Source organism: Lissotriton vulgaris, chromosome 12, assembly GCF_964263255.1.
Source record: "Lissotriton vulgaris chromosome 12, aLisVul1.2, whole genome shotgun sequence".
Lineage (NCBI taxonomy): Eukaryota > Metazoa > Chordata > Amphibia > Caudata > Salamandridae > Lissotriton > Lissotriton vulgaris.
This window is the reverse complement of record NC_141700.1, coordinates 129,136,677-129,164,205: the sequence shown is the minus strand read 5'-3', so window position 1 is coordinate 129,164,205 and position 27,529 is coordinate 129,136,677. Positions and strand designations below refer to the sequence as shown.

The 27,529-nt window shown below is 44.7% G+C and overlaps 1 protein-coding gene across 1 annotated transcript in view; it reads left to right on the top strand.

The window, feature by feature from the left end:
* Positions 1-27,529, top strand: part of LOC147673631 (immunoglobulin superfamily DCC subclass member 3-like) — an 82,801-nt gene that overhangs the window by 19,574 nt on the left and 35,698 nt on the right. The window contains exons 2-6 of the mRNA XM_086946386.1: positions 145-453; positions 8,246-8,390; positions 11,404-11,534; positions 15,593-15,730; positions 16,145-16,303. Coding sequence (XP_086802512.1) covers positions 145-453; positions 8,246-8,390; positions 11,404-11,534; positions 15,593-15,730; positions 16,145-16,303 — 882 coding nt within the window. The remainder of the gene's footprint in view (positions 1-144; positions 454-8,245; positions 8,391-11,403; positions 11,535-15,592; positions 15,731-16,144; positions 16,304-27,529) is intronic.

The following is a 27,529-nucleotide window of genomic DNA, read 5'->3' as shown; positions in this document are numbered from 1 at the left end:
AGATTTATAGGTGGCAGATGAAAAGGGCATTCTTTGATGTCTACTGTAAGAGCAATCTAATGCACAGCATGATGTTCCTTTATTATGCACAAAGCTGCTAGCCGTATGGAACTAACTTTCTCTATTTTTTTTACCCCCACACAGGGCTAGGCCAGGCTTCAGAGTTGGCCTTCGTGATGGAGCCTGCCGACGTCATTGCTGTGAGAGATCGCCCATTGATACTGAACTGCCAACTGGAAGGCGAGGCCCCCATCAGCATCGCCTGGCACAAGAACGGGGTCCCACTGCGGAATGATGCCCACACTACCATCCTTGCCAACGGCTCCCTGCGGATCGAGAGTTTTCACAAGAAGCGAGGTCCCAACAATGAGACGGACGTTGGGGAGTACAGCTGTACAGCTCAAAACCGCTACGGCCTTCTGGTCAGCCGCAAGGCCAAGGTGCAATTGGCATGTAAGTTGCTAGAGAGTACGTGGTAGGCTGAAGCCGCGGTATCACAGTTCTTTGAGGTAGGCTCTGCTCCTTACATGCTGTCAGTCGTGACACCGGAGGTCCATTGGGAGAGGCACTGAATCTCATCTTCGAGGACACAAAAATCAGTGTGGGGTAGTCACCTCACTCCAGGCCATTAGACACTGTCTCCAGGCTGAATGTTTCACCTAGAAATCGTTGACTTCAGATGTGTTAGTCTAATTTGCTTAATGGAAGCAAAACCAGACTACAACACCCAGAATGCATTAGGATATTTCATGAAAGTTCGAGATCAGAAACAGTGTCCGTAGTGTCATGCACTACATATTCTTTCTCAAGAAGCATTCAAGCATGGGTAGGGCATTGTTCCAGCTGCATTACCATATTATCCATTTTCAGTCACATTAGTATTAGGTCTGGCGATAGCCAAGCCCTTTTGATTTTATTAAAGATTATATATATGCAAATCCATATCCTTCACTGGCAGTCACCAGTAGGTAGTTATAGTTAGAACCTAGTTTCCATAGGAAAATAGCTTTTGTTTTGCTAATAACTTTGGTGCCGTTTGATAAATCTTCACACATTTTTCCAAACTAGTGTGCCAGTCCCTCTAGCTGCTGTCTGAAAAGTTTCAGAAGGATCCGTCTCATGGGGGCCGAGATAAAGGGCGGGGGTCCCAGTACGTGTTTGCCCCAAGCAATTTTCCATAGGGATTTTATACACAACTACAGCCCGAACTGCTGAACGGAATTGCACCAAATTTTGCAGAAAGCTAGATTGTGGTGTATAAAAAGTGCTTTTTGCAATTTGGAGTAAATCTGTTCAGGAGTTTTGGAGTTATTAAAGTAAAAATATTTATGTATATCTAGTTACAGGTACCCCTCCGCGGATTTGTGGATCCACGCGCCAACAATGTCTTGATTGGCTGGCACCTGAGAAAAAATTTGCAGCCTCAATGTTTTGCATCAGGACATGATTCCCAAGGGAGAAAACAAAATGTACAAATTATAGGAGTCAGGCTAAAGGTACCCTAACCCCATGGGAGTAACGGAGGGGTCTCTAAGGGACTCCTCATGGGCAAGAAGTTGTCCAAAAATATTTTTTCAGTGAGCACGCAAGGATCCCCAGATCCTCACAGATTCAGGTGGATCCAGACCCCATTGAAAAAAAAAACGTACACCCACTCACAGACTCGCACACCTACTCCCACACTCAGTCACTCACACACTCACTCACACACCCACTTACACACCAACACAACCAATCACACACCCCTCTCACACACCTATACAGCCACTCACACATCCATTCACAGACCCACAAAATCACTCTTACAACCACTCACATTCAGGCACAGCCACTCACATACCCACTAACAACCCCACACAACCTCACAACCACTCACATACTCATTCAGACACCCATACATCAACTCACACATCCTCTCACCACAAAGCCACTCTCACTTACACAGCCACCCAAAAACCCATATAGCCAGTCACACACCCACACCATCACTCACATAGCCACTGACACACAGGCACTGATACACTTATAGAAATTGCAATAGCATATGTTTGTATCAAATATTTTTTTTAGTATCGAATGTGTGCTATATACCTGTCAAACCCCTTATTTTTCCAAGAATTCAAGACGGATACACAGATCCATAAAATGAATTTTAAAAAATGTATTGAAAGACTGCATACGTTACCTTACCTTAATTAATTTTTTGTTTTAAAACATAATAAAAAGAAGTGTGTAAATAAAATGTCTTTATAAACTTGTGAAAATGTATATTAGTGAATTGAACTTATGGGTCAAATTATAGCACAATTTATATAAAAAAAACAGGTGAAATTCACTAAAACAGCAAAGGTTATTGGGACATTCTAGCTACAAGATAGCATAAAAAAATTGCATACATTTACTTAAATAACCAAAGGTTACAGGTATGTTGTAGTTCAAATATAGAATTTAAAAAAGTAGAAATTCACTGAAAAAATCAAAGGTTACAGGTTCATTGTAGTTAGGTTCATAGTTTACACGCACAAAACCATAAAAATTCAGCAGTTATAGTTATCTCAAGTAACTATAACTCGAGCACCCGCCTTGCACTGCTAATTACCTCACATATTACATCACTATTGACATCTTCTAATGACATCATTGATAATATCACTGCAACATTTGTAGTGAAATTATTGATAAAAACTGTGCACGGCAGGGGCACGATTTATAGTTACCTGAGATAACTATACATGCTAAATTTCTATGGTTTTGTTTGTGTAAAATCTGAACCTAACTACAACGTCCTTGTAACCTTTTGTTTTTTCAGTGATATATATTTATACATATACATATATACAGCTCTCTTCATCCATTGGGCTGATGTTGTCATTCAGATATTTTGCACACTATGGCATACAACTAACTTCACTGAGAATGATGCTGTGCTGCTCTTTCACAAGGACCTCATCCGCACATAAAGTAGTTCCCTTCAGTGCCAAAATGCACTACGACAATGTATGCTTTTTAGATCCAAAATATATTTAATTTTAATCAGTGTTTATTTTTTATGTTGGTGGGGGTCCTACCTATCTGGCAACAATAAAATCTCACACAAAAAAATTCAAAAACAAGCACTGGCAAAGCCAAAATTCTGGCATCAGACGCCAAATCTATTAGCTTTTCCATGGCTTGTTTCTTTCAACTGCCTGACACACTAGGCTCGCTTACTTTTGTGCTTTCTGTTGTATGCTTAAAAGAAAAAAGGATTGGCAAAGCCAGAAGGTCTGGCCTTGGCAAGCTAATGCTACGGTTAAATGTGTTTTTGTTTCGTACAGCATGTACTTACCAAAAACAAAAGAACAAAAAAAGGCTGCTGCTTCAACATGGTGGCCTTTTGCTTTCAATGAAAAATGTAGTAAAATCCTCACATTCTTTATTTGGAAATTCCACTGAGACGTTTAGTTAGAAAATGCATTCAAGGCTATTGTGAAACTTTGAGACCTAGCTCATATCTCTCGAAAACAAGAGATTAGCCAGGGAGGTTACAACCGTTATTTCCCTCTAACTATGGCATGTCATGTACCTCTTCATGGACAAAATCCACAGTAGATCTCCAGGGGTTACCGCTCCAGAGGTAGAACTTGTGATCCACAGTCCCCAAAGGACCGCATCCTTCTGGACATGTTCCACTTTATAAAGAACGCACTATGCTTGCAATTGTCTCTTGTCATGTTATGTTAAAGAAAATTTGTATAGGGCAGTGTTGGTCAGTTGTTGGGCCTCTTGGCTCTTTGTACAGACTTCTGTCTGAGGCTGTTTGAAGGGAGGTTCTTTACGAGGACATTCTTTCCAAAGCAGTGTTTGGAGTGGGTGGGATCTTTGGTGGGTGTGGATTATCCTCAGGCAGGTGTCCCATAAATGGGAGCAAGGGGTGGGCCTTGCAACTTTACAACCCAGCTTCTCTGGATGTTGCGTGTGCAAGTGACGATCCGTGCGTGGCGGTGTGCAGTGAGGATTCAGGTCTTGATCCTCCCTTAACCCTTGCTAGAAATTCTTTGCCTGTGGTGAAATTTCCTCCATGCACTAAGGTTGTTGTCCTCTTTCTATAACTCTGAAATGTCTCTTCAAGGCTACTCCAAGCCTTATTAAACAAAGAGAACATAAAAACTTCAGACGAGCCTGCCTCTTACAACACCAGGTCCATTTTGTCAAACAGGAAGGGTTTGAAGCTGTCGTGTGCTCGCAGCATCCTTTCTAAGAAGCGGGAGCACAGAACACTGAGCTATCTTACCAGCTAGGAGACTAGATGATGTGTGGATGGTCCTTGTCTGTCCTAGCTGACCCCCATCTCACCCCGAAGGTAGGGTTACCTTCACTGACCTCTTCATAATGGAAGCCATTTGCACAGGGACATTGGCCTGAATTATGGCAGTTCCTGTGCCCCATAAAGAAGACCAGGCAGGCGAGTGGAGAAAAGGACGGGGTTGAGGGGAAGGCCGCATTTCAATGAGAATGGGGCGGTAGAGGCGGGCGCCAGGAATTAAATTTATACTCCAAGCTGTTGGAAGAACAGGCCAGGCCATCTCCCTCCCCAACGCTAGGAAGAGTTACAGCCCTTTATAATTCAACCCTGGGGTAGGCGGACATCAGTCCCAGATCTTCCTCTCGGAAAGAGGCCTCGTAAAAAAGGTTCCACAGGGATATCGGGAGGCCGGGGCCCTTAAATGGCCAATGGGTCTGCGGCAATGTCAACTAATTGATATTCTGCTTATCATACAGCGTACTCTGTCCAGTTGTTACTGGTCAGTTGAGATATCATGCTCTTTTGGCCCTGGACCAATGGCCTGTCTATTGTCTCAGCGATACTGACTCTTCCAGCATCAGACCACGCCTGCTCTCGCGTCTCTCCCATAGACCCTTTCCCCTAGTTCCCTGAGTTCTTGTTTTCCTATTTTGCTTCTCTCTGTAACCCCAGATGTCCCTAGTTCAGTTTTTCTCCAGCATCTGTTTCATTTCTTTCCAGCACCCCTGTTGGAGCATCTAAGGTTCAGGTGTCAGCAGGAGTGAGAATTGAGCAGCTTGCAATGAAAAGTGAATTGCTTACCTAAGAGAAAAAACAATGACTCCGGCATGAGTCAAGTCAATGTGGCCATAGAATCTGACCAGGAAGCGGACCTTGCTCTCCCCCTGTCACTCTTCATTCCTTGCTGTTTACTTGTATGACCATTCTGTTCTAGCTCCATCAGAGAGAACTCTGCCTTTCATCCCTTTGAGTTACAATGCATGTCTACATGGAAAAGAATGAAAGAGCACACATGATAATACAAAAAAACCCTACAATTTCTAATTCTTCATATAATTGATTATAGTAGCATAGGGCCCAGGTGAAATTTGTGTTACCTTCGTGTAAGCCCGCGCAATTTTGCTAAATTCATGTTACAATTGTTAAGTGAAATTCCCGAAATTACACTATTTCGCCACGACATGTAATTATACGCCATTCGCTGTACTCATTTAGTGTGAGCGCATGGGAGCAAGGCAAAAGACCAGAATGTGAGCCTCTGTTTTTGCAAATTTTTTAATTTTATTTTCCTCTCGTGGACGTATTTCACATTATTCGTTGGCACCAAAAGCGGTTTTGCATTTGTTGTAATTTTGTGTAATTCTTCTGATATTTCACATAGTTCCGCAATAGCAAATTATGCAAATGTTGCCCACCTCGTACCCAAATTAACACTTATATGATCAATCGAAGTACAAAGCGATCTAGCGCCTGGCCATTGGCTTCAACCATCTTTTTTGAAGGTTGATAAAAATAAAATCCATCTATTATTGCAATACCTTGGATGACGTACCCTTGGCATTGCTTGACTATAACTTAAAAATATTAATTGTGCTAATTATGGCGTCATACATTGCTTATATTAAACGGCTCTGCTAAATTCTGAGCTGGCACCAAGTGTGAAAAGCATCTGTAAGAGAGCCATCGCATTGACCAATTAAACACTCTGTTCTTTTCAGTGATTCCTTTCATGTGACTGTCGTTGACACTCATTAGTTGCTCATTAAACATTGAACGGCTTCTGCGTTTTTTGCCTTTGGGTGCCCTGTTGGGGTCTAGGACAGGCAAGCAGAAATTTGCATGTTCCAGCCCATTCTGGAAACGCTGTTTAGAATGCCTACACGCTGTTTCCCAATTGGCCGGCAGCTCGGATCCTCGCGCACGCTGACTTCACGCATTTTAAAATCCTGACGCCTGCGCACGCGCATGCCACGCCTCCTTGCCGGCACAGACCCCTGTGGGCCTCTTGGCTTTCCTTCCACAACGCTACCAATATCATTCCCACCAATAGAACGATCACTGACAGAATGAATAATCAAATAATGAAAAATTCCACAAGGAGCAATCGGCAATAATTACAGGTAGATAACCACAATAGGAACAGCATCAACAAAGCTAAACCATTAGCATATAAGAACAGATAAGGCACAGGGCACTTAACTCTTGCTGTGAGCAGCAAAGAAAGAGGAGTATGGGACTGTGCAGACGGCTCTTATGGGCTGTGGAGGCGGGGCTTATGAGAAAGCATCATGGGCAATGTAGTTCATTTAAACTAATTGTATGTTGGTTTTGGCTGCTATGATTTTGCAGTAAAGAATAGAGAAGCATAATCTGATGCCTCCGGTCTTGTAATAGAATCACACCACTCCCTGCATCAGTTGACCAATATCGGCGCCACGAATAGGCTGCACCAATCAATGGCAGCCTCACCCGCACGCGCCTGCATGACTCCAAGGGTGACCAATCCGTGCTTTGCTACTGCCCTGGTTGCAGCAACGTGCTCTATAAATGCAAAGGCAATGAATGACATAAATTAATTTATTCTACATATCAGCATGAACAATACATGCATCTAACCTCAGAGCAAGTAAAAGCAGTAATGGTCTCATATAGAGTAAGATAGAAATAGAAAACAGACTTATGAGGCAGCAGCTTCACCACTCCTGGCAACAGCAGGATACCCCTGGTTCGAATCTGCCATATTACTGTTTTGGAAAAGCAAAACAGTGGTGGAACCATGAGTGAATTATTCACAACCATTAATTTCTGTGGCGCCGTACAGCCCTTCGTCTTTTTTTTTTTTTTACCAGTTCTTTTTTAAAATCCCAATCTTGTAAAGTGAGAGTAGGTATATAGCCGCTGATAATGAACACCCATAAAATGGAGCAAAACATTGTGGCAAGAGTCACTCCTACGTTACTGGATCTTGTAAAGGAACTCGTCTGCTATGCCATTCCTCTCTATGTCTCAGAACTAACCGGCAGATTGAAATGGGGGTGTGGCAAGTGAGCGTGGGGGCATGGTCAAAGGCATGGCTAAAAAATATATATATTCTGTAACTTTTTTCGGTCTTTCACCTTTAGGTAACTACATATAAAATAACACACAGCTTAGATGAAAACTAGATGCAAGTTATGTTAATCGGAAATGCACTTTTGTACATCATAAAGCCTGCATAGGTTAATGCGCAGCTCCAGAGAACCACAGAATTGAATCCTGGTTGGTGCAGTTGAGAATAGTGACTTGTGTATGTATAGCGCTACATGGTGCCAGTCCATGACAGAAAGCACTGTGAACATGTAAGTCATTATTTTAAACTTGCATTACATACAGTATATTATAGGCTACTACAAAATACACAAAAATGTTAAAAAAATGTGTTTAAAAAATATAGATTTTTGTAATACCCAGACTGTACGTACTGCAATTTTTTTATAACTGTCTTTTAAAAGCACACACTTCACAGCTTAGCTTTGTTGCTCCCTTACAATACCATTCCATCAATTAAAGCTAATACCGGCTCCCAGGCACCCTAATACCTAATACCGGCTCCCAGGCACCCTGTGCATTTGCAGATTGGTCAGTAGGCACATTTATATTTCTTTCAGGGAACAGTCACCCTGGCAAGAAGGCTTGTTTAGGTGTCTGCCTCACTCACGGTTTCACAGCACAGAAAACTCCCAGCCTTACACTTTAGCTGAAGCCTTTCAATTTTCAAAATGAACCGCCCCAGGACAGTTGCCTTTTCACAAAAAGTAGGGGAACTGATTTTCAATAGTCAAAACAGCATGAGCATCGCGTTCCTTTCACCCCCCCTCCCCACACTTTGACCGCTGGGTGTGTGTGAAGACCGCCTTAGATTCTAATAACCTTTATATTTGCAATAACATATCTTCCCCTCTTTATTTCCCTTGGCTGCAGCGCTGCCAAAGTTTCTTATGCATCCAGAGTCCATGGCGGTGGAGGAAGGCGGTGTAGCGCGGTTCCAGTGCCTCATCTATGGCGTGCCGGAGGCAGTCATCACCTGGGAGCGAAACCGGACCGCGCTGACAACAGAGGACTACAGGTGAGTGGACACTGGCGCTCCCTTATGCCCAGGAATTGGGTGATGTTTTAAGATGCTCCCAGCAACATGGGCGTCTAGGAAACAGCATTAGACCCCGGTACTTAGGGGGGATCTCAGTGATAGGAGGACCCTCACTCTGAGTTGAGGTTTTGATCCCAGGAACAAGGATGGTCCCAAAGGAGGCCCTGTTGAATGGGGCGCATAGGCTGAGGAGCTTGAGGGCTCTTGGTGACATGTGAACAAGCCAAAGACATGATGAGATCTCTCAGGAGGTGAGTTCAGTTGAAGGCACATGAGCCATGGTGCTGGGGTTCTATCCAGGATATTTGTGGTTGACGGAGAGAAAACCAGGCAGCTTGTGTATTGTGCAAGAAGTATTTTCGGTTGTCCGTGTGTGATCCATGAAGTTGGTGGTGTCCCTTAGAAAGATCTCTGAGCTGATGTTAAAGAGTAGAAGAGAAGGGGTGTTGTTGAAGAAGCGGTACACTACGGAGCGAAGACCGACCATAACTTCATTGCATTTAAGATGGATTCAGACCAATCACTTAGGAACTCTGATGCCATCACCACTTCCTTCAACTGGAAAATATACGTAGGGTAAGAAGAGACCACGTCCCAGCAACTACCAACATGTAGTATGGGTTACGATGGACTCCTAAATAGCCCCATACATTCCATACAAAGTCATGTACCAACGGGAGTGTTGGCCAGAGGGTTTTAGTCTGTTTAAACTGGAGCCAACCAAGCCCAAAGACGGCAGAAAAGAATCTACTGAGAGCAACTGGGAAAAGTCTTCTTCCTTGTTGTTACGGGAGGCAGAGTTGTTTTAGGCTTCACAGGTAAGGGTTTCAGAATAAACAAATCAGTGGCACCAATCCATTTTTCATAATTTTATCTCCTTCTTGTCCAATATTAAAATCTGTTGACAGAACCACCTTCCCCAGCTCAGACGAGGGATATAAACTACCTTGAAAATAAGTTTCGTAGGTGTGGGGCCACCAGAGCAGGAATGGGTGGTTTTTGCTTCCAGCAAATTGCCCCTGTGTGTGGATACAGAGGGTGAACCTGCCTCTTCATTTCCAAGTCACTAATATTCCAATTTTCCTGGGATTACCTGAAAGGTGAAGGACGCAGGCAGTGTTAGCGGTGACACTTCATTAGGTCAGACAAAATCCTTAAATAAGGTTGGTAGATGACTCCATGACCTGGGGACACAATGTTCCTACTCTTAGGATTTCAATTAACAGCCAAATGCTATATGAGATGCATGGACTTGGGGCACATCAAATGAAACAACTAGACTAAAGTACTATATGACAGTGGCTTGTAAACGGCAAGGCTGGGACTGGAGCTATGTGTTAGTTATACAAAATGGCCTCCAAATTCCAAGGAACCTTGAGAAGCAGAAGTTTAAAATGCATTAAAAAGTGGACTTGATGTTCTTATTAAGGAGATCCATGTTAGAAAAGAGGGAGGTCTGTGCCTAATGATCAATATTAATATTCAGGATAATAATTCTCAAAATCTAAACTTCTTTTCAGAGCATAATGTGCCGTTTTAATTCTTAATCCAGAAATACATTCACACAAAAGGAAGAACAGCCGACACGTGTGTCGCCCGGTGGCCGACAGGCCGAAGGTTTTTTAAGGGCAGGGAATCTTGTTGCGGTTATACGATTTGAGCACTCATGTCTTTAGTTGTAGTCTCTGCGGTCCCGAGAGCCACTGGGTGAAACACGTGTCTGCTGTTCTTCCTTTTGTTTGAATGGATTTCTAGATTAAGAATAACACAGCACATTATGCTCTGAAAAGGAGTTTAGATTATGGGAATTATTATCTGGAATATAATATTATTGATCATTAGGCACATACCTCCCACTAGGGCTAAATCTTTTCCTCAAAACTAGTGGCTCTTGGGTGTAGCCATTTGGGAGACGTGTGCCAACCACAACATTTGGGTCCTGACCCCCTTGGCGTGAACCCTAGCACCATCTACCCACTGCTTATAAAAATAGATGTTATAAAAGATGTTTGAGATTTCTTTGCCATTGCCTGGAATAGTAGAATAGCTCAAAGCCTTAAACGCCCTGAATGTTCCTCTTGTGCCAACAGACTCTGTAAAATCCCTAGGGATTACTCTTGACCCTAAACTGGACATGAAAAAACACATCTCAAAAGCTGCCAAAAAGTGCATTCCTTAACCTGAAACTTCTCTACAAACTAAATCCCTTCCTCCCCTCGAAAGATCTGAAACAGGCCACTCAGGCACTGGTGCTCTCCAGAATTGACTATGGCATCGCAGCTCTGACTGCAACAGCCAAATCGCACCTGGGACCTCTGACCACTACCCTCAACGCCGCAGCAAGAATGGTCACGGGAACAAAGAAATATGAGCACATCTCCCCGGCACTCAAGGAGCTGAAGTGGCTCTCTATTGACCAACGAGCCAGCTTCCGTACAGCTTGCCTCACACACAAAGCCCTGCATACAGGCAAACCAGAATATCTGGCCACCAAACTCAAAAGGGCCGGTCAGTCTAGGAACCTCAGAATCTCCAACACGCTCCTACTCATCCCTCTGAAATCACAGAAACACAAAACCTCAAATAAATCCTTTGCGGGTAATGCTCCCAAGATATGGAACTCCACCCCCCCCATATCAGAATGACCGCCTCCTTCCCGAAATTCAAGATGCTACTCAAAGTCCTCTTCCTTATGCGATCTGGATTGTAACGAGAACCCCACGTCTGAATGTGAAACACTACTATCTCTATGATCCCAGAGCCGGTTGATTGGCTCCCGATCTCCACCCTGTAGTGCGCTCATGTTGTTACTGTGCAGACTTTTACTTCCCGACTGTGCTCCCTGTTCTTGTTTACCGTCCACTCTGTCTTTTTGGTGCTTATTTGTATCTGCTGTGAAGCGCTCTGATACCCTCGGGTCCAGCTAGCGCTATACACAACTTCAATAAATAAATAAATTCATCTGCTTAACTCATGTCTTTTCATCCACCAGGCTTACCCTCCTGCCCACCGGCATCCTACAGATCACGGGAGTCCGACGCTCTGACACCGGCCCCTACCGCTGTGTAGCCACCAACATTGCAAACACCAGATACAGTCAAGAGGCCCAGCTATCGATCACAGGTGAGTGCCGCAGTGAGACATTTAATCAATCGTGCCACTTGTGGTACTCTGCAGTAGTTAAGGTTACTTAACATTACTAGAACATTCAACTGATATCCCTTGGGATGAATGTTGCACTTTATAAGTACAATATATAAATAGTAACTATGCCTTGCTTTTCTTGGCGATATTTCAAACTAATCTACTATTGTATGCTCTACTGATGAGTGCTTAGTATTGTGTCTACTTCAACAATGTTAAGTATTGTTCCTCACACTTCCCATCTAATCTTCATGCATCCTTGGTATTGTGAAATATTCCCTACTACTCTACATAACTCTCTAGTATTCCACATTCAACTGCGCTTCTTTTATGAACTATTGAATACTACTTACTATTCAACATCCATTTTTTATTGCTCTACTATAAACATTACTCTGTCCTAGTTTGCACATTTCTGGATTGTTCCACTGTGTATGAAATACCTCATTCTGTCCTGCATTCCTCATCACATGTTGCTAGGACATTTTAGTACCTGCATTTCTTCTTTGCAGCAATTACTCCTTACTACGCCACACTTATTTTCTCTCTTGTACATTTTAAAACACATTGTACAGTAACATGTTTGATCCTACATTCTGTTTTTTTTAATATGCCTTTTTTTAGTGGTACACTGAAGTTCTCTCGTTCCATGTGAACTGTATTTTTTTTTGACTATTCTTTAGGCTATGCAATTCTTCATTACCCTCCAGCACCCCATGTCGCACATGATTCTTTAATAATTCACAACATTCCTTAATACTTTGGTCTGTTCCACATTGGTGCACATTTTTTGTAATATTCCTCACAACTCTTTAGAAGTCCACATTTTTCCATGATACTCCACATCACTTGAAATCTCTGTTTTATTTCTCCTCTATTGCTGAATGTACTTGAATATTTTGTTGTGTATATATCAAGCTAGGGCCCTGTTGGCCACAAGGAAAGTTGAAATTATTCATCTAGTACTGTATTGGCCATGTTGGATAGCCTCAACCACAAGGTATGCTGCTAGAACAATGATGGATGTGACCATCTACTTTGACACCCTTAGGGTAAGTTACATACACAATACTATCTTGAATCCCAGAGACCGCTCAGTAATTAGAAGACACCAAAGTTCTTGTAACAGAACAAATTCAGTAGTTTCAAGCAGTTTCCAATATGAAGGCTATTACGCGATAACTCCGCTTTGGGAACTGAAACAACTAATAGATTACATAAGGGATGGGAGTTGTAATACCACAGCCTAAGCACTCTACAAATGGTGATCCTAATAAGAAAATATATGAAAATGAAGACATTTTGTTTGAGATGCCAATTGTACACAATGTTTTTTGACAACAAAAAGGAGTCAAATATTTAGTCCTGAAAAAGGCTAGTTCTGTATTAAGACATTGCAGAAACATGTCAACACTATTGAAGTTGAGCAGTAGGTTTATATTTGATGTTTTAAGACAGACAATTAAAAACAACAAGCATTTGCAATGCAATAGGTCTGGCAATAATTAAGTTTGAGCTATTGGCATTGCTAAATATTGCAACACCAATTGCAACAAAAGTCTATAAATTGTAGGCCAAAAAAAAGTGTATCTATTTTTGTAGCAATGGTGGCATGCTGCGCTTTAGATGAATATGTTTAAAAGTAAAGTGCGCCATCTTGCGATTGCTACAATAGTTAATTGTGGATGCGTTAACAATTGATGTGTGCACTGATGGTTGGTGGTGTGTGTGCCTGTAGAAATCGTGCACTGATGGCTGGTGGTGTGTGTGCCTGGTGGAAGTGTGCACTGACGGCTGGTTGTGTGTGCCTGGTGAAAGCATGCACTGATGACTGGTGGTGTGTGTGTGCCTGGTGAAAGCGTGCACTGACGGCTGGTGGTGTGTGCATGTGCCTGGTGAAAGCGTGCACTGATGGCTGGTGTGTGGTTGCGTGTGTGTGGTTGTGTGTATGGGTGTGGTTGTGCTTGTGTATGTGTGTGTGGTTGTGTGTGTGTGGTTGTGTGTGTGTTGTGTGTGTGTGGTTGTGTGTGTGGTTGTGTGTGTGTGGTTGTGTGTGTGGTTGTGTGTGGTTGTGTGTGTGGTTATGTGTGGGTGTGGTGTGTGTGGTTGTGTGTCTGCTTGTGGTTGTGTGTGTGTGGTTGTGTGTATGTGTGGTGTGTGTGGTTGTGTGTGGGTGTGTTTGTGTGGGTGTGGTTGTGTGTGTGACTGTGTGTGTGGTTGCGGCTGTGTGTGTAGTTGTGTGTGTGTGTGTGTCTGTGTGTGGTTTTGTGTGTGGTTGTGTGTGTAGTGTGTGTGGTTGTGTGTGTGTGTGATTGTGTGTGTGTCTGGTTGTGTGTTGTGTGGTTGGGTGTGATTGTGTGTGTGGTTGTGGTTGGGTGTGATTGTGTGTGTGGTTGTGGTTGTGTGTGTGTGTGTGGTTGTGTCTTTGTAGGTGTGTGTTGTGTTTGTGGTTGTGTGTGTGGTTGTGTGTGTGTGTGGTTGTGTGTGTGTGTGGTTGTGTGTGTGGTTGTTAGTGTGGTTGTGTGTGTGGTGTGGTTGTGTGGTTGGTTGTGTGTATGTGTGTGTGTGGTTGTGTGTGTGTGGTTGTGTGTGTGGTTGTGTGTGGTTTTGTGTGTGGTTGTGGTTGTGTGTGTGTGGTTGTGTGTGGTTGTATGTGTGAGTGTGTGGTTGTGTGTGTGTGGTTGAGTGTGGCCGTGGTGTGTGTGGGTGTGGTTGTGTGTGGGGTTGTGGTTGTTTGTGACGTTGTGGTTGTGTGTGACAGTAATACTAAAAGCATCTCAAAATAAAGGAACACAAACATCGAGTTTGTGGAAAGAGAAAGCATGTTGTAAGTCAAACGGCAGCAGCAAAGCATTAACACAACATGTTCTTTGATGTTTAATGTTCTTTGAACGATAACGTCAAAGCGAAAGTGATCGCAGGTGAACATCAAAGGGGCGCTGCTAAAGTGATCGCGGGCGAAAGGATCTCAAGCGCTTAATGAGTATAACGAGGTCTGCCATTTGGCACCTCTGCTCCTAAGCACGCGCCCGTGCACATGCACTGTAGCTCTAGGCTGGCCAGGCTGGCCATGGTAGCATTTGAGCCCTCACTAAATGTCTCGCCAGATCAGCACATGCACTGGGTCAGGCGAGACATAAAAAGGAGAGTAAAATGATGATCTCCATACATGTTATGCATACATATGCACATTTCCTACCTGCTTGTTTGAAAAGTTGAGTTGCTTAATTTGGGGTATATTCACACATTTTATGATACAAGAAAGGTGTTCTGCTTAGGAGCTAGATGTGAGCACCACAAACAAATAAATTCTGGTTGAAACTGGTTAATTGAGCTAGGATATTTTTAGGAGGATTGGTTCGCAGAAAAGGTTTTTCACCTGAAACTGGATGGGTGCAGGAAACATCTACTTCCATAGTATTGTAAGGGGGAGGGGGACAGAGAAAGCCTCCAACACCCACTTTAATAAGAAGACTCAGAGTTTGGCCCAAACATGAAGCGGAGGGTGAGAAGAGCAGCCTGGATAGAACTTTCTGATGTCAGGACAAAAGCATTGAAGGTTTTCAGTGGCCACAAAAGGGATACTATGACTCTCGTTTTGCTGGATGTACAAACACGTAAAACCTATAAAAACAATGGTTGTAAATAGTGACAAGGTAGCACCACTTAACAGAAAAAACAATTGTAGGGAGCTTGAGAGTAAAGAAAAGTAAGGGAGGATAGGAGTTAAAATTAATTAAGGATATTGCCGACCGGACATGAAGAATAGAAAGACTTCTGACTATGAACACTCTTCATCACTCAACAGAACTATTAGTTTGACAATACTCTTCACTCATCCTCGAGATCTCACTCACCCTCAAGATCTGAGCCTCTCTGTTATTATTTCATAGCACTCTGCAGTTTTGCTAAATAGACTTTCTCCACTTTGCACCACTTTATGCCATGTGTTGTGCCCTATTACTCTGCTGCTCCTGGTTGATTTAAATCTCCCATTCTGTTGCAAGGGTTGACTTGTCTTTCTTCTTTCACTAAAGTTTCGGTCCCAAGAACTTATAAGGAACCAGCGATCCTTTCGGGTCCTCAGAACCTGACCATCACTGTCCACCAGACTGCAATCTTGGAGTGCATTGCAACGGGCAACCCACGACCCATCGTCTCTTGGAGTCGGCTGGGTAAGGATGGCAGATAAGCTAATTCAATTTACCCCTTGTATGTCTTGTAAGATTTGTCGCACTTGATAGTATTCTGCATTTGGTAACCTTCTGAGATGTACGAAGAATAAGTAGACCAATGCTGGGATCTTCGTCTGAGGGAGCAAGGCAATCTAGGTTTCATGAAAAGTTGACCACGAGAAAATAGAACTGCGCTGAAGGGATTGGAAAAGGGAGTTATTCACTATACTCCTTGCCAGCGAATATTTTACTTTTTATATTTTCTATAGTGCTACTGTTCCTCTTGGGTCAATCTGTCAATGACTTGAATTAAATCCATCACAATGGGGACAAAAAAGAAAATTCGGAGAGACCGGGAATAGAGGTGGAAATAGAACGATATTGTTTTCATCTTGTATGTTGTTTCCTTTGCAGATGGACGCTCAATAGGTGTGGAAGGGATCCAGGTACTTGGAACTGGAAACCTAATGATCTCCGATGTCTCCGTGCAGCACTCGGGGGTTTACGTGTGTGCAGCAAACAGGCCGGGCACCCGTGTCCGCCGTACTGCACAAGGCATGCTTATGGTGCAAGGTAAGTCTGGAAATCCCTTGGTGTGCCCTTTATCTTTGAATTTCTATAGTTTCTGCATAATGTGGAATACCATTGGTGTACCCTATACAGAATACCATTGCTGTGCCCTCCTACTGGAATACACCACAGTCTCGTCTTCTTACCTGGGAATATTGCTAGTGTGCACTTGGTATTGCTAATACCACTGTAGTGCCATTCAACTTACCGACAAAGTTGACTGGCCACACCAATTGATGTGCCCTCTGATTTGGGGTTTGTGTGGTGTGCCCTCACTTAGTGAATGCAATGGCGTGATTCCATGCTTGGTCATTGTTTGAAGTAGTTGTCACAACATGTCATCCTTTTGGGGATGACTGAGTTGATAATAACATCTAGTGCTGATACAGAGAGGCTTTCATCTTTCACTTAAGGTGTTCATTTTAGTGGGAGTTGTGGTTCGTCACATGGTGGGCATTGTGGGTGAATTACTGTATACATTATATTTAAAGCTCCCGGTTTTATGGTATTTTTTTGTTGACATTTCCATTTGTATTTATCCATATTTCTTTTTTGCTAATTGTATTAGTATTTATCTGTATTTATTTTGGGTTATCTGGAAAAATGAAGCTGAAATTAGTAAATTTCCACATTAATTTAACCGGTAAATATGCACTCATGCTTGAATGCCTACCAGTTTTCAATGCTGCAAACCCACAGAAGATAAATCAATAAACTTATAAGAGAATATGCAAATTTCAGTATCAACCATGTACACATTTCCTGCTGTTAAAACCTCTTTACTATAATTCCTTTCTTTTTTAGCCCCCTTACCTATGATTCCACACAGCTATTGGCCTGGCAATCATGTCAAACAGTATTCAGAATTACTCAAAAAGCAACCCAATTTCCGTTTTTATCCACATTTAAAAAATAAATACAGACCAGAAAATAAATGTTTTCTGTCTGTATTCATCTGTAAAAATCTGTAAAAACGGAAAACAGGGAGCCTTAATTATATTGAGCATCAGATTCTGATTGATTGTGTGAGTAGTGGAAAGTTATTTCCTGATAGTGAGAGGGTGAGGATCTTGGGTTCCATTACTGGGAATTATTTTGTTAACTTAAGTGGCTGAGGATAATTGATTAGAATACCAAGTTTTTAGAGCTTTTTGATTGGATCTCATTACTTTCACTTAAAAAGTATATTGAGAACAATGAGCAATGGGGCCACTTTTGTAGTTTAAGGTAGTGAGGGCGCACAGGTTAGATTGAAAACTGAAACCATACTGGTTGTTTGAGAGAGCGTGAACGTCTTGGGTTCGGAAAATGGGAGAAAGCCTCTCATTGGTGAAATAGGGGGGCGGTTTGCTCATTAATATTACACCAGATGACGCTACACTGTATTGGTATTCGTCTGTACAAGGAAGGTGGACTGTAGGAATGTTGGTCATCATGTGATTTGTTTTACTCTGAAATGTTAAGGTGTGAACTGTAGCAGTCACGGATCTTTAGCATGTTGTTATAGAAGATGATTCTAGCCAGATCATACACTCAATTTCTTCTGATTTAGATTTGGAGACTTTTTATTTAGTTCCAGTGATGGGGAATTCCAAGTTATTGCCACACTGTGTCCCAAGCTGGCATAAGCATCGAGGCACTTCATAGCTTGCTTACGCCTTGATTGTCTTCTCAGGTTACTTTAAGCCACCATTCACAGGCTGGTTAGTTTGATCCTTCGGTCTTTTCATGGTTGGTTTTTGGTTTGAGCACTGAGTCATTCTTAAGTGGATTTGAGTAGTGGATCAGTGTCTGATCGGTTTGTACCTTCGATTACTCCTGGTGTTTTCAGCATTGTGTCACAGTTGGTTTGGTTTGAGGCTTAGCTCACTGCTTGATTAATGTGAACCTTTGGTCATTCAATTAATGCTTTTATTATTGGATGTTTGGTTGGTTTAAGGCTTGCCTCCCTATCAACTTGGTTTGAACCTCTGATCACGGTCTAATTTATTTGAGCTTGGATACGCAGTCAGGTTTTGGCTGTGGTCCCGATCACATTCATTTTAGCAGAGGTTGTCTGTTGAGTTGGACTAAACTTTGATAAAAGACAACTTTGTAACCTTGGAACTCTGTCTAATTGATTCGAGCATTTGGTCACTAAGTTGCTTGTTTCAGTGTTCTTTACAGGCATGGTTTCAGTTTTGGATAACTGCCGGGTTGGTTTGGGCCTTAGGTCATATGGCTGAGATACCCGCCACCCCCTCTCAACACAATCCCCAAATGAGGGAAACCGGAAACAGTTCTTGAAGTTTTTGGAAGTGGGAGGGAGTGACCCTCCCGGCCGTATTTATTAAAACAAAAAATTAAAACATTTAAACATTAATGTACAATTTCATACCACACTGCGATGTTTGGCTAACCTTAACAGATTCTCTAATACAGAGGTTCTCCTAGCCGATCTAACATCCTACAAAACATTTACTTGAAATATTAAAATTGTACATCCTAACGTTTAAGGGCCAACGGCAAGGTCGTAACCGGTGTCAAGATCCCTAACCAGACATACCCCGCCCACTTGGGAGGGGCGACAGCACTGAGGCGTACTCACGTGCAACTACTACAATTTCCCTTGTCTTGACGGGGGCACTTATCAACTCGACGCCAGTTAAAGGTCGTTCGAAGACTCGTGTGAGGTATCTAGAAGGTATCGTAGACCTCCCCCCAACCCCACACAACTTACCGCATCTGCCGTCGCAGATGTCACTGGCCCCGGGAAATTCCCCAGGAGGGGGCTGTAACCCCTCCTACACAGGAAGGGGCCTTGACCGCCTTTCCTCTTCTTCCGGCGACCCATCCTTAGAAGGGACCGCCTCCCCGTTGAGGGGCCAAAGGCCACCTCCCCCGAGCGCTCCCATCCGTGTTGGGTGATGCCCACTCATAGGGATCTTCCAATTAGTGCTCACCGATCATGACCTTACCGCCTACCGACTGAAATAAATACGACAAGTGCTAACTAAACGAAACTACATTGGCCACTATGACCGAAAACCTGTGTCTAAATGGACCTTAAATCCGACATTCTTTAATCATCAACTTGTAACATTATACCAATCTTTATTACACATCAAATATCAACATAACACCAAAACAACCTGAAAACGAAATAGATTAAATGATCAACTTTATTAAAACAACTAGCTGTCCTCAGGGACTGGTGGGTGGGTCAAAATTGGCTCTTCGTTCCGTCTCGAGCTCACGTGCAGCGGGGAGGTGCAGCTTCAGAGCACAGGAACAAGAGGATGTCTTCTAGTCTTGCGTCTCTTTTTATCCATCTTCAGGGCGGGCGTAAACCCGCCCCTGCCTGCCCCGAGGGCGTGGCCGGCGGCGTCCGTGTCTAGGCCAGCCCACTCAAGGGCGGGAAAAAGCGCGCCCCGGCTACGCCGCTTCGGGCATACCAGCCGAGACGCGCCTCCCGCCCAAAAATGGCTTCCCGGGGGGATCGAGGCACTCTGCCATACGTTCGGGGGGACCGAGTGGTCGCCCCTTTCCATATGGCTGAAATACCCGCCACCCCCTCTCAACACAATCCCCAAATGAGGGAAACCGGAAACAGTTCTTGAAGTTTTTGGAAGTGGGAGGGAGTGACCCTCCCGGCCGTATTTATTAAAACAAAAAATTAAAACATTTAAACATTAATGTACAATTTCATACCACACTGCGATGTTTGGCTAACCTTAACAGATTCTCTAATACAGAGGTTCTCCTAGCCGATCTAACATCCTACAAAACATTTACTTGAAATATTGAAATTGTACATCCTAACGTTTAAGGGCCAACGGCAAGGTCGTAACCGGTGTCAAGATCCCTAACCAGACATACCCCGCCCACTTGGGAGGGGCGACAGCACTGAGGCGTACTCACGTGCAACTACTACAATTTCCCTTGTCTTGACGGGGGCACTTATCAACTCGACGCCAGTTAAAGGTCGTTCGAAGACTCGTGTGAGGTATCTAGAAGGTATCGTAGACCTCCCCCCAACCCCACACAACTTACCGCATCTGCCGTCGCAGATGTCACTGGCCCCGGGAAATTCCCCAGGAGGGGGCTGTAACCCCTCCTACACAGGAAGGGGCCTTGACCGCCTTTCCTCTTCTTCCGGCGACCCATCCTTAGAAGGGACCGCCTCCCCGTTGAGGGGCCAAAGGCCACCTCCCCCGAGCGCTCCCATCCGTGTTGGGTGACGCCCACTCATAGGGATCTTCCAATTAGTGCTCACCGATCATGACCTTACCGCCACAGGCCGGATAGTTGACCGGCTATCCGGACCCCCCAAAAAAACTCCTACCTAAAGGTCATGTTTCAAAGATTTCAACCATGCTAAGAGGTCCCCTAAGAACAACTCATTCCCCACCCAAGATAAATGCACACCATCCCCCGAATACATCCTGTCATCATTAATACAGTTATGAGAAATAGAATGCAATGTCCTGGAACGGAACAACCTACTCACTTTATTGTTAAGCTTTCCAACAGAGTGATTCAAAGCAGGTATAGAGATAGCCCCCCGCCACACCTTTCGTGGAATCAAATGGGACCATGCAATTGTGCACCCCGGAACTCTCCTCGCCAACCAACTTACAGTGGAAAGCATTGCCTCCAGGAGTAGTCGTCTACCGACGGTGACCAAATCATTGCCCCCAACATGCACTATTACTATAGACGGCGGTGACCTTGTCCGCCCTAACAAACCCTCAAAGAATGTTTGAAACTGGTCAATACAGAGACCGCCCCTTCCGTAGAAGGACATCCTGTACCCGTATTCCCCAGCTACGTGAATCATGTCACCTGCTTTGAATACGTCCGCGGCACGCCTCACGTATGAGTGGCCCACGACCCACACCTCCTTTTTCACAGCCGGTGATGTCTGACCGCTGGCCCGGTGTAGGGTCGACTGCATAGTCCGCCCGCCTCGTAGGCTTGCGTAACTGAAACCAAACAAAAAACAAGAAGCGTGAGTACAAAGTACATAATTACAGCTTCACAACATGTGCAACCGCACATATCTTTTATAACAATTGGAGGACCAACGCCCCATTCGTTTCACTTGCTCAACATCAAGACCCCTGGCTGTAGCTTCCGTAGCAGCCCCTATCCGAAAGGAATGGGTCCCAAATTCGCCCGGGTTCAAGCCCGCAGCGGCAACTGACATCGCAAGCACCCGCTGAAACTGAAATTTCGTCAGTGGGGTGGCGTCCGCGTGTCTTAACAAAGTCCCCCCCCATGATGCCACCCTTCGTGCTAGGTAATCCTCTAAACACTTTACCGGACATATGGAGGACCCAGGAATCCTGCGTACGACGACGCAGTCACCCATCCCATCTTGGTCAGTCTTAGACTTTACAAAGGAGACCGTCATCGTTTCTCCCCTGATCTGAACATGTTCCCGGCACAAACCCCCCGCCACATCCATTTTGTTCCTTGCAACTAGTTCGCTTACTCGCATTGCTCCGTGAAATGCTAGCGTAAACGCGGCTCGGAACAGCACTGCCTCAAACTGAGATGAACATGTGGCAGGAAGTGTAGCCAACAACTGGGACAATCTATCCAAACCTATCGGGCGCCTTTCATCTACTCTGCGACCCTCAAGGCGTTGCCACCCACGCAGCGCTTTCTGTACAACGAAAGACGCTGTTGGGTCCTGGATAGCGTGTGCTCTGGCAATAAAGGAAATGGCAGCACGATGCCTCTGGGCCGTAGCCACCGATTTCCCAGCCCTACGTAAGGACATCAGGAAATTCACCACCCATTCCTCATGACCCCAAAGTTGCTCTCTATCACTCCCCAAAAAGGCTAAATAGGCCCGAAACGCCCCTTCATATGCCTTCCTCGTCCTTGGTGCTAGACTCTCTCCCACGAGGTGACGAAGTTCGGGGCACCGATAGACCAGAGAGCTTCGGTAAAGGGTGCCGGCTCCGGGTCCGCTGAGGGAAGGAAACCCAAAAAAGCCTGCATTTGAAAACGAGACAGTGCGTCAGCTGCCTGATTCATCACCCCTGGCACATGTTTTGCTCTGAATAGCACGTTCAATTGCATACATAGTAACACAATTTCTTTAAGCAGTCTTAAGATCAGTTTACAACGTGCTGCCTGACTATTGATGCACTCGACCACGGTCATATTGTCCGACCAAAATATGACCGAGTGATTTTTGAACCCATCGGGCCATGTTCTCAAGGCCACCAAGATGGGAAACAGTTCGAGGAAAGCAATATTACTCGTCAGACCCCTCTCATGCCACCAAGTCGGCCATCTTTGAGCCGACCATTTCGTGCCGAAAATGGCGCCAAAACCTATGCTTCCCGCAGAATCTGTCCATAGCCCCAGCTCCTCAGAAGACACGGGTGGTTTATTCCAGACGATTCTACCATTGAAATCCGCCAAGAATGTTAACCAAATACGCATGTCCTGGCGGATCTCGGCCGATAGTCTCGTGCGATGATGGCCTTCTTTAAGGCCGACCATCGCTTGGGCAATTGAACGGGAAAAGGGGCGGGCCATTGGTATTACCCTCAGGGCAAAATTCAACTGTCCCACCACTTGCTGTAATTGTTGCAGCGTAACTTTTGATGCATTTATACACAGTTGCAGCGCAGCCCTGAACTTCAACACTTTCTCGGCTGGCAAACGGAAACACCCCTCAATGGAGTCCAACTCGATCCCCAGAAACTCGAGGCAAGTCGTAGGACCCACTGTTTTACCCGGTGCCAATGGCACACCTAACTGTTTCATCAACACACAAAATTCGGCCAAGGCCCGGCCACATTCAAGACCCCCGGCTGCCCCAAGAAATAAGAAATCATCAAGGTAGTGCATTACATCTTGGAAACCCGTTTTCTTTGTGAAAACCCATTGTAGAAAACTACTGAATTTCTCGAAATAAGCACAGGATATAGACACCCCATTGGCATACACTTATCCATGTAATAACAACCCTGAAACATGAAACCTAGGAGACGCTGGTCGTCTGGGTGTACCGGGAGCAATCGGAACGCTGACTCGATATCTGATTTCGCCATCAGCGCCCCGGGCCCCAGGCGATTCAAAATGGCTACGGCCTCATCGAAAGATGCGTACCGCACCGAACACACTTCTGGATCGATTGCCTCATTTACGGAACGACCTCGTGGAGCTGATAAATTATGAATTAGTCGGAACTCTCCAGGGTCTTTCTTGGGGACTACCCCTAATGGAGAACAAACAAAATTCTGGACTGGGGGTAGACTAAACGGGCCAGCGACCCGACCTCGAGTCACCTCTTTTCGGATCTTATCCCGTACTACGGTTGTATGCTGCAAGACGGAAAGTTGGTTTTTACACTTATCCACACCCTGAAAGTCCCCTACCGGGATGCGGAAACCATACGAAAAACCGTTTCGCAGCACCCCAGCAGAAGTACGATCCGGGTAATCACTGAGCCAAGGGATCATTGCCAGGGTATCAATGGGAGAGGGTAAAGGCGCCCCTCGGACTATATTAGACCTGTTTGGCACCTCCTCTCCCCCCGTTATCACCCGTTCTGGCTCTGCACGAGGTCTCAGGATGGGACGACCCACAACTACTACATTCATGTTTGAATTTACACGATCCCTGCGGTCTCGTACATTTTCCTCTGTTGTAATTAAAACAGAAACCCTTCCTTCCGGTATTGCCGGTAGGTTTCGAGTGATCGTCGGCCCCCGAACCTGATCGAAAGGGCGTCCCCGCATATTGTCGGGAGGATTCACCCACATTACTTCCTACCAACGGCATTTTTAACATCCCTGACTCCTTCATTTTATCCCAGGTCAAGGCATCATAACAATCCCAGGTTAAACTTTTATTATGCTCCTTTTCCTTTCTGAACATATTATCGTAACAAAACCAATGATTACCCTGGTGCGATGTCGAGTACCCCATGATTCGTGATTGGTAGATTGGGAACTCGGAAAGCAACTCAGGCCTACGTTCCCCCAGGATTGATGTAAAGATTCCCCAGGCATTGCCCCAATTGGCGATATTCTCATTCACTTTAAAGGCGGCCATCTTTGCGCACCAAACACTCGGATGCATGAGGTCCTTCTGACTCTTTACATGCTCCACCTCATAATGATCAACAAGTAACGAAAAAATGTTCACATACTCCCCCGCCCAAATCTTCTCCTTAATTGCCAAAGGAACATGTTGCCCCAACTTTTCTCTCCGAGAGGGTGTTGACTCATCCCTCGCGATCGGCAATGGCCGCTTACCTGCACCTGACGCTGCCTCTGTGGTCGCAACCGTCCCTGGTGTCTTGTCCCCCACTGCAGCCGGCACGGGCACCTTGGCTGCTTCCCGTTTCTCACGCAATTGCTTAATCAGCTCCTGCGCTTCGACAGCCGTGGCGCCCTCGTTACCTTTTCCCAACCACGCTGCCAATTGTGCTGCCAACTCGGGCGGCATATCATCCTCGGACACGGGGGTGATCGGATTCCCCTCCTCTGGCACGGGAGTTGGAGCCTCGAGCGGAGCACTGGGACCGGGGATCTCCTCTCCCGTTGCTCCCCTCCTGGGCCTCTTGTTTTTCCCTCCCGGGGCTGCTCCCGCCAAAGAACGTTTTGGGCCCCTTTCCTCATTCTTGTCCACCCGCTTCTTTAGCTCGGACATCTCTTTCATGATAACACGCAGCATCTGGTCGGTATTCATGCGCTTTCCAACCTTCTTCGGCATTCTCCAACAAAGTAACTGAAAAACAAACAAGAACGATTAAAACGCTCAAAATTGGCTCTTCGTTCCGTCTCGAGCTCACGTGCAGCGGGGAGGTGCAGCTTCAGAGCACAGGAACAAGAGGATGTCTTCTAGTCTTGCGTCTCTTTTTATCCATCTTCAGGGCGGGCGTAAACCCGCCCCTGCCTGCCCCGAGGGCGTGGCCGGCGGCGTCCGTGTCTAGGCCAGCCCACTCAAGGGCGGGAAAAAGCGCGCCCCGGCTACGCCGCTTCGGGCATACCAGCCGAGACGCGCCTCCCGCCCAAAAATGGCTTCCCGGGGGGATCGAGGCACTCTGCCATACGTTCGGGGGGACCGAGTGGTCGCCCCTTTCCACTCTCTTCTATATTGAGTTTTTGGACTCTCCTTAGTTTGTTTGAGCTAAGTGTTTCACCGTGGTTAATTAGATATTGCGCTCACTCCTGCTTTGGTTTGAGTTTTCTGTTATCTGTTTTTTAACACTGGGTTTTGGAAGAGTGTTCAGATCAAAACTAGTTTGCCTCCTGAGTTGTTTCCTGGTCAGTTACATGGTGAGTCATGTCCTAGTTGTTTTGACCCATGTACTTTTGTTTTGCCATAGACTAGCATTAGCCAACTTTGTGGTTGGTTGAAATAGTAGGTCGTTTTCTGACCTTAGGTTTCCCCTTGTTGGTTTTAGCCTATTCAATCTCTCTGTATGTTTTAAGAGTTGAGTATCTAGTTAGTTGGTCTGAACTACAAATATGCAGCGTCTGACTTGTATTCCTGTTATTTTATTAATGTGAATTCTCTTTATTTTTATCTGGTAACTGACTGGTTACTTAATACCAACATTTGGGTTGAAATGTGGGTCAGTCTTCTGTTGGTTTGTGCTCCAGCCCCCTGTTTACTGAGTTTGAGTCATGGGTTTCTCTCTTTTCTCTCTGGTTGTTTTATGGGTTATGTCTTCCTATGGTTGGGTTGAGTCTTGGGTCCCTTGCTGGTTCGTTTGATGCTTAAGTTACTCCCTTGTTGTACTGGTCTCCTCATCACTGCCGAGTTTATTTAAGCGGAGGGGGAACATGCTGGTTGGTAATGGCATCGGAGGGAGTTCAGATTGCTTAACGTGGAAGACGAAGCTCTGATTGGTGGTTAGAGCGGAAGTGTGAGCACAGCTCGTGGGAGCAGGTGGAAGACCCTGGCAGCCTTTTAATACTTATCATCATTTCTCATCTGGCCCGCATAAGAAAGAATGGCCTCCAGGCTGGCGACCTGAACCTGACATCTGCCGGTCGGTCAGACGGTCCATCCCCCATGTCCAGCCAAGAGACCAAGGAAGGGGGGAAGGAAGAAAGTCCCTATAAAACCCCTTGACCCTGAACTCCAACCTTTGACCCGGTAGGCCTTGAGATAAAATAAACAGGGAGGGGGACAATGGCTTGGTCTCTGCTGTTGTTCCTGCATACTGATGGATTGATGGCATCTTATTGAACATCGGCGGGGGAGGGGTGGGAGAGAGAGTGAGAAATGGCCGGGATCTTTTCATTTCTCATTGTTCGCAGATGTTCAATGTGAATTTTCCATGTCTGGCTCTGCCACATTCAATCTGTCAGATAGTCAGGCCTCACATTATTGTCACTGAGCCGTGTCCAGCTCTGCCGGCCCCCACGACCAGTCTATGTCTTCATGTTGAACTCGACAGTACATAAGTATAAAAAATTACCCAAGCAAAGTGAAGATCTAATTTAAATGCGTATTTACAATCTTTATTTTTATTTAATATCCAAGTATGCAAATTGTACACTTCATTTCAGTAAGATTTAATGATGTTCATTTATTGGCGAAATCCGACACTTTGCAAACTAGGCACGGTAAAGTACATGTAATTTCATTAAGCATGCATATGATTTCAGTCTCATTTACAATGTTTAGGTTACCTGGCACCTATTACTATTTAAACTCACAGGAGATGCACAATGTTTTAATTAATTAATGTGAGAAGTCACTGTTGATGTGCGCCCTCGATTTAATGTGGATATGTTTTATTCCATGTTTTATGCACACTTAAAGTTTAATTGGAGTGCTGTCATTATGCAAAACTGGATATTTTCTTTCTTTTAAAAAGTGTGCTCCATCATAAATAGTCCTTAGCGCCGAGCCCAGTATCAAAATACATTTAATCCATCCAAGAAAAAAACTCAACATATATATCACAATCTCTGGGACATATTTATTAAACAATAAAGATAATATATGGGTGCAGTAGGGTCAGTTTTGTCTCTGATACTTGGTTCAATTCAATAAATAGATTTTAAATTTACAAGAGTTCAGGCTCGGGCCATCCTTTCACTTTTCTGATAAAAAAAATAATGTTTTATGTTGCTGTGGTGACCAGATATCCCAAAATGTTTTGCCTGTTATGTTTTTGGCTAAAATAAATAAGGCTAAAGTGAAAAATACATAGAATTTAATATACTTTTAGAAGATGTGCATGAAAATGTGCCTTGAAAT